Below are 14,461 nucleotides of genomic sequence, written 5' to 3'. Positions count from 1 at the left end.
GATATGTACGTGTTTAATTGATATTTCACTGCCAAGGCAGGAGTAGTTTTGATGAACTACACAGAGCTGCTAGTATTTGATTGTTCCACATTGTATTATGTCTATGTTGAAGAAGCCACATGAGAATTACTGAGGTGAGATGAAATGAAAGAGAGTCAGATATGGAAATAAACAAGAGAAAATGTTATCTTGTTTTATGAATTCTTCGAGTCAACGGACCTGTTTTGCATCTGTTGTTGACTAAAACTGAAACACGTAGGACAAACAGAAGAAAATAAAGATAGTTCTGTATCTTTCTTTTTACCTTCTGTTGTTGACTTCTTAGCAAAGCAACTTTCTCAGTGAAATGTAAATAGAATTGTGGTAGTACCTACATGCACATAAATAGGTTTACAATTAGGTTGTTTTAATGATAATTCTGTATTTAGGCTACACCTCTAGTCTCCATGGTAATATCAAATTGTATAGCCATGCTATTTTCATTTTGAATGACGATAACACTTTAATCTCTCACTCTTTTAAACTTGTCATATCTTTGATAGTAGTTCAAGCATGACTATCTGGTTTTTTTTTTTTAACGGTTTTAAAGAAAAAAGCAACGCTTGGGATCGGAGTATGCCATGACACAAGCATTCATGGGTATTTTTTCTATATTTTGTGTTCTTCTGACTAAAAGATCTGTTTGATATGTATGCTTTGAAAGGAATTGGTAGCCTATCTCACTGACTTGGTTGAAGGTACTTTGTCTTTGTTTACACAGAGAGACCAATTCCGATCTTTTGCCCAGTTCTTGGTCTTTTGATCAGAGTCAGATCTTTTTCCAATAATTGGGCAAAAATAGCAGAATTGGCCTGCCTGGGTTAACACAGCCTTTGAGACGAGTTGGGCATGAAATATAAAAACATGCTAATATCCGGTACATTGACTTGCATCGGTTGTTGGTTAGACAATGTTAACATCAGCGGATGGTGGCAGTGGCAACGTAAACAAACCCAAAGAAAGTATTGTACTCTGTCATTGTTAATAGACTGCTTACTAGGAACAAAAACAAATATGTAATTTTGTAATTTGGGTGTACTATCCCTTTAACATGCTTTATAAAACGAGACATATGGTACAGTGTCCATGAATAGCACTCACATTATGCTCCTAACTGCACAGTATGGTATGGAATATAAAAAGACCTCCATAGCCTGAGGTGCTGTAAGGTAGGTGCTGTAAGGTGTGTGCGTGTGCGTGTGCGTGTGCGTGTGCGTGTGTGTGTGTGTGTGCTGAATCCACTGGGTACTAAAGCTTCTGTGCGCACACAGACACACTTCAGGGTGGTATTTATCATAGCTTCCCCATTGCAGTATTACAGTAATAGTCACCTGAGGGAAGGAACAAAGCTGTGAAGTGTGACAATGACTCGTCGGGTGGTCGCTGGCATCAAAATGCACCCAGGTTTATGCCTGTACCAAATGGCAACCTCTGCTCTCTATTTTACCTGCCTATCTACTGCTATTGCAGCTGCTACAGAGGACGATGGTGATGATGATGATGATGGTAGTCATGGTTGATTACACTATGATTAAGATGATGATCTGTATTCATCCAACTGTGCCAGGGCAAGGCACAGTCTAATTACTATGTCTCCCTGGATAACCAGCTGCTGGTTCCAAATGAAGGCTGCTTTAACCCCTCTCAGCATCCCACACCCGCAGGACTTAACCCCGTCCTCAGAATTCCAGTGTGGGAGCTACATCCTGCCGAGAACTTGGGAATGAATTTAATTTGAGTCCAGAGCTATCACTGTTAAGAAGAAACTGTATGTAACACTTGAGCTACATAGGAGGAGAAGAAAGAGAATTTTAAATCATGTGGAAAAAATAAGTAGTGTTTTTTTAGTTAGCAGTTTCGCTTGCGGGGTAGTTATGTGTGTGGATAGCTAGATAATTGCTGGCATCGAGGCCTGTTTTTTGCGAATTTTTCGGGCATCAAAAATGATGACGGTCGCAGAATTTAAGACTGTGTTTAATTTCAGGGTTGGAACTGAATGTGGCGAACACGAGTATGTTTAGTTTAGCTTTTTCAGAGACAAAAAGGAATGTAATTCCAGAAACATGTGCTTAAAAATGCAGAAATGTTGCAGCAGCTTATCATCAGTTCCACAGAGATTTTGCAAGATGAACAACATCTGACCTTTAAAGGAAATTGGTCACAGTATATGTTTATTTGGTTTATAGAATGAATCCATCTTAAAATAAGAAAGTGAGAGCAATGTTACTGAGGCACTTAAAGGGATAGTTCACTCGAAATACAAATTAACATAATTTCCCACTTACCTTTAACTACAACCAAGGGAACTGGCAAAATCATGTTAATTTGTATGTAGAGTGAACTAACGCGAAAAAAACGGCTCATATACACACAAGTTCCTATTTCCACTGCTTCTTCACGTAGTCCCAGTGATAGGCGAACCCACCGATGGGGTTTATCCTCATGTCAATCATTCTCTGGGTCTGCTTCTCCACCCATTCATCAGACAGAGTGTGAGGAACCTCGCCAAACACTGAGAGAGAGAGAGTGAGAGTGAGAGAAAGTGAGAGGGAGAGAGAGAGAGAGTGAGAGAGAGAGAGAGAGAGAGAGAGATAGGGAAAGGGAGAGAGAGAAAGGGAGAGGGAAAAAGGGAGAGAGAGAGAGAAAGACATGACTGTTGCATTAGACAATGTCAGTCTCAAGAGATAAAACGTGACTGTCTCCACACAATGGCAAAACTGTGTTGCAAAATGTTTTTGTGGATCATACAAGGATGCAGAATGTGTAAACATAATTTAGAAGAATCAATTGTTTATTGTTTCAAGAATCTTCCAGGACACTCTTCTTGTAAAAACATTGTCTCAGTGAGGCAAACAGTTTGGGCCTGTTTCCTGGACAGAGATTAAGCCTAGTCCAGGGCAAAACAACTGGCATCAATGGAGGATCTCCACTTTTTAGCCGAGGACTAATATTATTAAACTGTATCCTGGAAAACCGGTCCACAGTCAGGTGTTTTGTGTTGTCTTCCTCAAGTGCATTGGTTGAGACATTGCATGAGACCAAAAAGGCATTAGGGCCTGAGTTTTGTAAGAAACCATTCATATCACTTTCCACAGATAAATAGTCATCTTGAGGAAGTTCGTCTTGAGTGTCAGGCCATGTACACCAGTCCATGCATAAGCAGAAGTGAACTCAGCCACACTCGAGCTGAAGTAAAGAATCTATTATTTTAGGTTCGATATTAAAAGCACTTATGTTTTGAGTCTGCATGCATGAAGCTATGAAGTCATTCTGCTTAAATTCCTTTACAGAAGGTGCAAGGTGGTTCAACCATGAACCATGACAATTTGACCAACGCAATGATCACATTCGCCTTAAAGGGGATTGTTATTTCTACATCAAACAAATGTTCATTCCATTCAGTTACTAACTAATGGACACTCACTCAGCCACAAGACAATTAAATTCACACATTAAATAATGGCATAAACAAATGTAAAACAGTTGATTGTACAAAATCCCCCTTTATGCCCCCCCCCCCCTCCATCTAGTCTTCTTACTGCCGCTACACTGGAGGAAAAAGGGAAGGTAGTAATTAATCATGGCACCAGAGCGTACAGCAGACAGAAAAGTGCCAAATGCCCTTCTGTCACGTTATATTCAGTAGTAGAGTGATTACACAATAAAGAAATGAGTGTTAGTGAATTCCAGGGCAGCATATTGTCTGAGAGTGAGCCCAGAGAGAGTGCAAAACATACAACCAACAGTTAGTTAGCAAGCTAGCCTGCCTACACTCAGAAAACTTAAAAGGCTTCTTTGGCTGTCCACATAGGAGAACCCTTTGAAGAACCCTTGTTGGTTCCAGGTAGAAACCTTTTAGAACCAAAAAGAAACCAAAAATAATTCTACCTGGAACCAAAAAGGGTTCTCCTATGGGGACAGTCGAAGAACCCTTTTGGAACCCTTTTTTCTAAGAGTGTAGCATCAACCAACAGTTAGCTATCCCTAGCCTACGTAGCATTAAACAACAGTTAGCAAGCCCTAACCTACCTAGCAACAACCAACAGTTAGCTAGCCGTTGCCTGCCAAGCATCAACCAACAGTTAGCAAGCCTTAGCCTACCTTGTATCAACCAACAGTTAGCTAGCCCTAGTCTACGTAGCATTAAACAACAGTTAGCTAGCCCTAGCCTACCTAGCATCAACCAACAGTTAGTTAGCCCTAGCCTACCTACAGTAGTATCAACCTTTTATCACATTTGTCTATAGATGACGGGTGTAGTGGAGAAATTAAGTGTGAAATGAATAGATTATTATGTTATGAAACAGCTTCTCCCTTTCAACTGTTAACAATGCTACTGTAAATCACAGGAGGTTGGTGACACCTTCATTGGGAAGAACGGGCTTGTGGTAAGGACTGGAGCAGAATCAGTGGAATGGTATCAAATACATCAAACACATGGTTTCCAGGTGTTTGATGCCATTCCATTTGCTCTGTTCCGGCAAAGGGGAGCTGTCCACCCCTCAGCAGCTTACTGTGCTGTAAATACACCACACAGTGAGGAGGGTACTACTGGAGGGTACTACTGTACTGTGCCAACTGAGAAGTAAAGCACCTATACCCATGGGAGAATTTCAACCTTCAATATTCCAATGCCTAGAGAGCTACTCTAACATCACAACGCTCCAATATCAAAACCAACCTTTGTGACAAAGTGATGCTATTGCGCTGAAGCACTCAAAGGCACACAAAACCATCAACTACAAGGAATACCAAACATTCTTTAAGGGAGCATTCCCAAAATGGGAATTCTGTGGGAACGGTGAAAGCCACTTGTGTGTCGGAATGTGCCGGAGGCGGGCGGGAGTGAACCTGTATCCTGAGGGGAAGAGAGAGATTGGGAAAATCACCCTTGATCTTTATCCGCTCTCTTAGAAGAGTAGCGAGTGGTAAAGTCTATCCAGGAAGCAACTATTTTCTTCTCTAATTAGGTGGAGGGAGCCCCCTCAGCGTTGCATGCACCCTGCTTTTCAAGTCCCAACCTGAACTCCAAGCTAAGGGAAATACCCCATCCTTAACTGAATTGGCTTCCCGTCTGTCTGTGGGTCTCCCTCTTTTTGTCTCTCTCTCTATCCGTGTATCAGTCTCTTAATTCCTCTTTCCTTTCAATTCCCTTTATCTTATTCGCTCATTGACACACTTCACATCAACCTATTTTTCTTTTGCACTCTACCTTTTCTTTCTCCTTATTTCACTTGCCCTTTGTCTCCCTTGCTTTGCTTCTAACTCCATCTCTTCCCCTCTCCCTACCTTTGTTCCTCACTCTGTTTCTCTACTCTTGTCCCGTGTGTCTCCTCTCTCTCTCTCTGTTCTCTGCCTCTGCCTCTTTCTCTGTGTTGTGGTCCTATTCATTTCCTGGCTGGCTTTCTCCTGATATAGCATTTTACTTCCTCCCTGAACGCTATGGGGTTTCTCAAGGAGGAGATGGAGAGAAAGAGAAAGAGAGGGAATTTGTGCTACTTCCAACAGATAGACACACGCACAACTTTGAAACTAGACCAGGTGCTCATCCCCATCATTGTTAACAGGGTGTGTCTAGGGGGATTCCTCAACTGAAGCCCTGGCTCAAACACCAGAATGTGTTGTGTGTTTTCTTTCTTTCTTTCTTTCTCTCTCTCTCTCTCTCTCTCTCTCTCTCTCTCTCTCTCTCTCTCTCTCTCTCTCTCTCTCTCTCTCTCTGTGTCTCTCTCTCTCTCTCTCTCTCTCTCTCTCTCTCTCTCTCTCTCTCTCTCTCTCTCTCTCTCTCTCTCTCTCTCTCTAACACTGCATGATCCAATTATTTTAGCTTGTGGAAAGATTGAGTGAACTCTTTTAAACAGGGAGCGGGTGCTGCAGGTGAAAAGGCTGTGTCTACTGCAAGTCTGACACTGTGAATCTGAGATCTGCACTATAGTAGGCTAATAGAATACCAGAGTTGACCATTTTCTTCCTGGTTGACTGAATATACACTTATTTAATAATCCCTGATATAAAGTATAACATTTTGGATTTCAGCCAAGCCATAATGTATGTTATTTTTTTTCTTTAGCACATGGCCTATCGGTCTATAATAAATTATGTATATATATATATATATATTGTGATACAATGCTAATGTTATGATAATTAAATCAGAATCACTTGTACCGAGACCATTCTCTGTAAGGGCCTGGAGTAAGGATTAGTACAACCCAACACTGCACCAAACTGTCTAGTGAAGTAACGTCTAGTAACACTTAGCTTGAACCCGCTCCATTTCCACTGCATTATTTCTACAGTACTAGTGTGAGATGTCAGAAGAAGTCATAAGAGCGAATGTATAAAATGACAGAAATCAGCCGTATGCAATCTAACCAGGCCTTACTCTTTAGCTAGCTGACCATTAAACCAAGTCTGTGTAAAGTCAGTTGGCATAATCTGATATAAGTTATTATTGTTCATGCTTATCATGTTATGTCATCATAATGAAAGCAGAAAGACAATTTATAATACATTAATAAAATAAGACTGGTCTAGAAATACAACAATACAGCATTGAGTGTGTATTACAGGGACACTCAAGTGAGTCTAAAGCCTTTTCTCAATAGGGGGGATTTTTCTTTGTAAAAAATCGTTCCCAAATTAAACTGCCTCGTACTCAATTCTTGCTCGTACAATATGCATATTATTATTACTATTGGATAGAAAACACTCTCTAGTTTCTAAAACCGTTTGAATTATATCTGTGAGTAAAACAGAACTCATTTTGCAGCAAACTTCCTGTCAGGAAGTGAGAAATCTGAAATCGAGGGCTTTGTTCCAGGGTCAGCCTATCAATTTGCATATTTATATCAGTTTATTCCGATTTTCGGTATTTTCTTTGTTATGCGTTCTGGTGAGTTGGACACTTCTGTGCCGCATGGCTAACGTTTGCTAGCGTTCTACAGATGAAGAGGGCATTCTACAACCAAACAACGATTATTCTGGACAAAGGACCCCTTGTACAAGATTCTGATGGAAGATCATCAAAAGTAGGAACAATTTATGATGTTATTTCGTATTTCTGTCGAAAATGTTTAGACGTATATTCCGCCCAGATTTCGGGCGCTGTCTCGCTATAACGTAAGCTGTATGTCGTACTAAAGTTATTTTTAAAAATCTAACACAGCGGTTGCATTAAGAACTAGTGTATCTTTCATTTGCTGTCCAACCTGTATTTTTTAGTTAAGTTTATGATTAGTTATTTGATTAGATGATGTGAGTGTCAGAAATATATCCGGATTATTTTGTGCAGTTTGGCTACGTATTCACATTGTTCAACCACGAATTGTACCGCTAAATATGCACATTTTCGAACAAACCATATATGTATTGTGTAATATGATGTTATAGGACTGTCATCTGATGAAGTTTGAGAAGGTTAGTGAAAAAATTTATATCTTTTGCTGGTTTATTCGCTATCGCTAACGTGCCTTGAATGAATGCAGTTGTGTGGTAGGCTATTGTAGTAAGCTAATATAATGCTATATTGTGTTTTCGCTGTAAAACACTTAAGAAATCTGAAATATTGGCTGGATTCACAAGATGTTTGTCTTTCATTTGCTGTACACCTTGTATTTTTCATAAATGTTTTATGATGAGTATTTAGGTATTTCACGTTGGTTTCTGTAGTTATTCTAGCTGCTTTGGTGAGATTTTGTGATGGTGGCTGCAATGTAAAACTATGATTTATACCTGAAATATGCACATTTTTCGAACAAAACATATGCTATACAATAAATCTGTTATAAGACTGTCATCTGATGAAGTTGTTTCTTGGTTAGTGACTATTTATATCTTTATTTGGTCGAATTTGTGATAGCTACCTATACAGTAAAAAAATTGTGAAAATATGCGGTTGGGTCTTTTGCTATCGTGGTTAGCTAATAGAAATACATATTGTGTTTTCCCTGTAAAATATTTTAAAAATTGGAAATGATGGCTGGATTCACAAGATGTGTATCTTTCATCTGGTGTCTTGGACTTGTGATTTCATGATATTTAGATGCTAGTATTTACTTGTGGCGCTATGCTAGGCTATGCTAGTCAGCTTTTTCACTGATGAGGGTGCTCCCGGATCCGGGATGAGTACCAAGTAGAAGTTTTAAAGGCCCAGTGCGGTCACAATTCTGTGCCCTGTGTTTCATATCATATTATAAACTCGGTGGGTCAAGCCCTGAATGCTGATTGGCTGAAAGCTGTGGTATACCAGACCGTATACCACAGGTATGACAAAACATTTATTTTTATTGTTCTAATTACGTTGGTAACCAGTTTATAATAGCAATAAGGCACCTTGGATGTTTGTGGTATATGGCCAATATACCAGAGCTAATGGCTGTGTCCTAGCACTCCACGTTGCATCGTGCGTAAGAACAGACGTAAGCCGTGGTATATTGGCAATATACCACAGCCCCTCGGGCCTTATTGCTTAATTATACAACAGCTGATAAACTAGCACTATAAAAGTGTGATGTTTTAAAATCAGTGATATTTCCTGATAGTTACTGGTTGGAAATACAATCTACACAGGACCTTCTAATCAGCAGGATTGCATGGGCAGGAGTGTCGGCTTTCCATGGTGACATCACCATGCGGTAAATTGGTTAATAGACCAACAACAAAGAGAGTTACAAACCTCTCTGCCAATAACAGGTTTCCTCTCCGCACTTAGACCACTCCCAGACAGTCCTAGCTAAATTCTTGCTTGAGTTTTTTGCTAAAAAGCTACTTTTGACCATTTTAATGGAAATCTATTACAGTACAGTTTTTTTGTTTTTTAAATCTATTACAGTAAGGTACTTAATTGTAACAAAGGAATTATTTGATGTTGATAAATGATTTGACTTTGATATAAAAAAAAAAATAAACAGCTGCATTGGGCTTTTAACTGGCCTAGGTTCAGCTCTCTTGGTCCACTCTTTACCCACTATATAACAACAACTGAAATAATGACAAAGTGACAGGAGACCCACCAAAGATCCTCTGCCACCAGACCAGCATGCCAGAGAAGCCCAGGAAGATGAAGACCCCTCCCAGTACAGTCTTCCACTCACTGGAGCCTCTCCTCATCTCAGGGTAGGTCAGCTCATGGGTCAGACGGTACACTATCAGACAACAGGAGGGAGGGAGGGAGACGAAGAGAGAATGAGAGAGACAGACAAAGAAAGAGAAAGAGAGAGAGTTCCTCAGGATTGCATATCAATGTTGAAATAATTTTTTGTAACTATCTGATTGAAAATGAAGAGGGTTTGATACATTATGTAATTCAAAGTATTTCTTTGCATAATTGCTTGATCCAAATCATATTTCATATTTCACTGTCTTCATTGTGAGAAGACAATATCTCTTTTGATTACAATATTATATGCAATATTATTGTAGCTTATTATCAAACTGGTGAATAATATCTCTTTGAGTTGTCATCTCATGTGGGCAGCCTAGAATCTGTTCAGAACAATGCACCATGAGAAATAACTCTTGCATAAAGTGAGTTTATATTGCCACCTTGTGTTTGAACTACACATTGTCAATATTCAAGTAATGTTCATGCAGATTCAACAGTAACAGTGATCTTTCACCTATTTATGAACGTTAGTGGTCAGTATTACTCCTTCACACCTAACGTCCTAATCCTATGAAAAAATTAAAAATTAAAATCGAATCAAACTAATGTGGTCATAAAACAAGATAGGAAAATGGCACCACGTTTATACTGCATTAGAAGACTCCAACGATAAATGCTCAGACTGAATCTATTGAGAGTTGAATCTATTGAGATGAATCTATTGAGAGCTGAATCTATTGAGATGAATCTATTGACGGCTGAATCTATTGATGGCTGAATCTATTGAGATTAATCTATTGACGGCTGAATCTATTGACGGCTGAATCTATTGACGGCTGAATCTATTGATGGCTGAATCTATTGAGATTAATCTATTGACGGCTGAATCTATTGATGGCTGAATCTATTGAGATGAATCTATTGACGGCTGAATCTATTGATGGCTGAATCTATTGAGATGAATCTATTGACGGCTGAATCTATTGATGGCTGAATCTATTGACAGCTGAATCTATTGACGGCTGAATCTATTGATGGCTGAATCTATTGAGATGAATCTATTGACGGCTGAATCTATTGACGGCTGAATCTATTGACGGCTGAATCTATTGACGGCTGAATCTATTGAGATGAATCTATTGACGGCTGAATCTATTGAGATGAATCTATTGACGGCTGAATCTATTGAGATGAATCTATTGACGGCTGAATCTATTGATGGCTGAATCTATTGACGGCTGAATCTATTGACAGCTGAATCTATTGATGGCTGAATCTATTGACAGCTGAATCTATTGATGGCTGAATCTATTGACGGCTGAATCTATTGAGAGATGAATCTATTGACGGCTGAATCTATTGACACCTGAATCTATTGATGGCTGAATCTATTGACAGCTGAATCTATTGATGGTTGAATCTATTGAGAGATGAATCTATTGACGGCTGAATCTATTGATGGCTGAATCTATTGACAGCTGAATCTATTGATGGCTGAATCTATTGAGAAATGGATCTATTGTACCTTTGAAGCACTTCCAGAATATGTTTTTCAAAACATTATTCCTACCCATTCACCTGCTATAAATCCAGTGTAGCCCAGTACACCATAGTGTAGGTGTGTCTCTGAACTAAAGGTGCACTATTACCCAGTGACGGATTCAAAAGAACTGTATACAGCCCTTTCCAACATAAAGGGAGAGCTTTCTTATCATGTACCAAACACCTGGGGCCAAAGTCCCTCATTGTATTGCATGAGGAAATGTGATTGTAATTTGTATTTGACACTGTCAAACATTTAGAAATAGGTCAATTCCTTCGTCTTTGTTTTCATATGAATGGATATTTGTTGACCCACCGAGGTCATTTTCATTAGGCACCAAACGGAAGCAAACTAACTGAAACAGGGGGTAACTGCCTGGACTTGCCCAACAAGAAACTGCAATTGTCATTTTCCGTTACAAAACAATTTAAAACTGTTTCTGTTGTGTGCCCTGATGAACATAATCCAGTTTTGAATGTGATTTGATCACTAGGATTTACATGCAATTTTCTCCTCCTTGGTGAGCTTGGTCCAGGGCCCCTTCTCCTTCTCCTTGAGCTGCCTCTGCTCTGAGTTGAGGTTCCTAACGAATGGAACGTCAGAGAGAGGAGTGTCTAGGCGATTGTTGTACTGTGGCACTGAGGGGTCAAGCACATCAGGGCTCATATCTATATATTCGGACACAAAAACAGAGACAGACAGTGACATCAATGGTGTTTGGTAAACTGATTGGAAACTATCTTTATTTGTAATGTTCGTGGTATAATGTATTTCAAAGATCCAATCAAATTTAGCCTACATTAACTCACACAGGACAGTCAATGATGTTATCACTCCCTCTACTGGCCGAATAGTGCGTAGTCCAGCGCCATACAGCACTCCCAATGACATTGTGACATGGTTGGCGCAAAGACCAGACCTTGTGGAATGTGATACCCATAGTTTGTGCCTTAACTGTCTGAGTGGCTCCAAAGCAAGTGGCACTTGACAGCTTAATCATTATACTATGCCAGTCTTGTCTGAAGCACAATTTGCGCGGATTGACAGCTTAATCATTATACTACTTATAGTCTCTGCCTGGCCGGTTCCCCTCTCTCCACTGGGATTCTCTGCCTCTAACCCTATTACAGGGGCTGAGTCACTGGCTTACTGGTGTTCTTTCATGCCGTCCCTAGGAGGGGTGCGTCACTTGAGTGGGTTGAGTTACTGACGTGATCTTCCTGTCTGGGTTGGCGCCCCCCCTTGGTTTGTGCTGTGGTGGAGATCTTTGTTGGCTATACTCGGCCTTGTCTCAGGATTGTAAGTTGGTGGTTGAAGATATCCCTCTAGTGGTGCGGGGGCTGTGCTTTGGCAAAGTGGGTGGGGTTATATCCTTCCTATTTGGCCCTGTCCGGGGGTATCTTCGGACGGGGCCACAGTGTCTCCTGACCGCTCCTGTCTCAGCCTCCAGTATTTAAGCTGCAGTAGTTTATGTGTCGGGGGGCTAGGGTCAGTTGGTTATACCTGGAGTACTTCTCCTGTCTTATCCAGTGTCCTGTGTGAATTTAAGTATGCTCTCTCTAATTCTCTCGTTCTCTCTTTCTTTCTCTCTCTCTGAGAACCTGAGCCCTAGGACCATACGTCAGGACTACCGGGCATGATGACTCCTTGCTGTCCCCAGTCCGCCTGGCCTTGCTGCTATTCCAGTTTCAACTGTTCTGCCTGCGTTTACGGAACCCCTACCTGTCCCAGACCTGCTGTTTTCAACTCTTAATGATCGGCTATGAAAAGCCAACTGAAAATTATTCCTGATTATTATTTGACCATGCTTGTCACTTATGAACATTTTGAAAATCTTGGCTCTCTCTAATTTTCTCCTTCTCTCTTTCTTTCTCTCGGAGGACCTGAGCCCTAGGACCATACGTCGGGACTACCGGGCGTGGTGACTCCTTGCTGTCCCCAGTCCGCCTGGCCTTGCTGCTATTCCAGTTTCAACTGTTCTGCCTGCGGTTATGGAACCGCCACCTGTCCCAGACCTGTTGTTTTTCAACTCTTAATGATCGGCTATGAAAAGCCAACTGAAAATTATTCATGATTATTATTTGACCATGCTTGTTACTTATGAACATTTTTGAACATCTTGGCATAGTTCTGTTATAATCTCCACCCGGCACAGCCAGAAGAGGACTGGCCACCCCTCATAGCCTGGTTCCTCTCTAGGTTTCTTCCTAGGTTTTGGCCTTTCTAGGGAGTTTTTCCTAGCCACCGTGCTTCTACACCTGCATTACTAGCTGTTTGGGGTTTTAGGCTGGGTTTCTGTACAGCACTTCGAGATATTAGCTGATGTACGAAGGGCTATATAAAATAAACTTGATTGATTGATTGATTGATACTATGCCAGTCTTGTTCTAAGCACAATTTGCCCGGACACCCTTGTACTTACCAATTTCCACCCTGCTTATATCATGAAAACCAAAACACTGTTTTAAAATGTGGCTAATGTGCATTGTGTAGCGGTTTTGGCAAGCGCTTGTAAAAGTATGAGCGCGCGTATTTACAAATGTATTTGCTTAGGGGTAACCTATCAAATCAGACCTCGGGAGATCACCACTCTCTAATGTAGCCTAAACTGTGGGACATGAGACTTATAGGAAGAGTTGACCTTTTCCATGAGCAGCCTGCACGCTGCTGGTAGATGAAAGTGGTCTCCAAAACCCGCTCTTCAGCCCGCGCACGAGTGCTCGAGAGGTCAACATCTGGACAGATACAAAGCTATGGTAAGGTCACTTTATACAAAGCAGTTGCAGTTATGGTAGGACATTTTACTCTTAACAGTTGCATAAAATACATAAACCCAGTTTCCACGTACGGTATTAATTTGGGGTGAAATGGTCAGATATTCAAATATAACACCTTCTAATTTTGAAGTTGATTTGGACGTTGTCAAAATCACATTATGGATGGATTTCCAAAATGAATGTTCCCTATGCAACACCAATGGAGCGCATATACAGTATTTGGGTCTGTTGAGTAAATCAATACACCATAAGCAGTAAACGACAGCAAAAGTTGATTCGGAAATAGCGTCCAGCCGACTGTGCCTCATATTGAGCAGGTGTCGGGCAAACTAAAGAATGCTGCTAACTCGAGTGTGAATGTGTGCGCACCGACTGTCACGTAGTGCTTTGGGTGCTATAAGGAGTTGCTACATTTACAACAAGGGGGCGCATGCATGAGATACTGTATGATGTTTTATTGTCAATTAATTCTGCAAACCAAAAGGCATTTTATTGTGCATTTGCACGTCTTATAATGCCAGACATTTGCCCAATAGCCTACGATAGATCATCTATAACAAAAGGAGCCAACAATCTCCTATGTTAGAATATTTTTGCTAACAATAAAATTGCCTATGCATTGATATTTCCCAAAAACGACTTCACACGATTGCACTTGTAATTGATTGAAATCTATTCATAGCGACAAACAATTCGTAGGCTACATTTAATGAATCAAGGTAGCCTATAAATCCAACCATTTGGGTTTTAAGACAAAGAACAAAATATTATCCAAGTATTACAGGTAGTCTATATCTATTGATAGGTATATCTGAATGTTGCACACTTCTTGCGTAAACGTGAGTGTACATACCGTTCCTGTGGCATGAATAACAATAGAAGGCTTTATAAGAAATCATAATTTCTAAAAGAATTACCTTTAAATAGGAATTTTATTCAGCTCTCTCTGTCTGTCCGATGTGCCTACGTGCTATCTCTATGGGAGTGTATGGACAATTT

General features: G+C 40.4%; 1 protein-coding gene across 1 annotated transcript; it reads right to left on the bottom strand.

Moving 5' to 3' along the window:
- Positions 1-2,117: 2,117 nt before the first annotated feature.
- Positions 2,118-14,461, bottom strand: LOC120027755. Its single transcript, XM_038972770.1, has 5 exons — positions 14,380-14,461; positions 13,327-13,420; positions 11,186-11,353; positions 9,051-9,182; positions 2,118-2,551 (listed from the first exon to the last, which is right to left on the bottom strand). Exons 2-5 carry the CDS (start codon positions 13,418-13,420, stop codon positions 2,418-2,420), a joined length of 528 nt encoding a protein of 175 aa, XP_038828698.1. The 5' UTR covers positions 14,380-14,461; the 3' UTR covers positions 2,118-2,417.

This window comes from Salvelinus namaycush, chromosome 33 (assembly GCF_016432855.1).
Source record: "Salvelinus namaycush isolate Seneca chromosome 33, SaNama_1.0, whole genome shotgun sequence".
Lineage (NCBI taxonomy): Eukaryota > Metazoa > Chordata > Actinopteri > Salmoniformes > Salmonidae > Salvelinus > Salvelinus namaycush.
Note: the sequence above shows the minus strand (reverse complement) of the source record. Positions and strands in the feature narration are given on the sequence as shown.

Excerpts from the sequence above, each read along its gene's own strand:
- LOC120027755 (XM_038972770.1), bottom strand. The coding sequence starts at position 13,420 with ATGTTGACCTCTCGAGCACTCGTGCGCGGGCTGAAGAGCGGGTTTTGG. Across the intron at positions 11,354-13,326 it reads GCAGGCTGCTCATGGAAAAG|ATATGAGCCCTGATGTGCTT; the intron begins GTCAACTCTTCC and ends CCGAATATATAG. Across the intron at positions 9,183-11,185 it reads CAAGGAGGAGAAAATTGCAT|TGTACCGTCTGACCCATGAG; the intron begins GTAAATCCTAGT and ends GTTGTCTGATAG.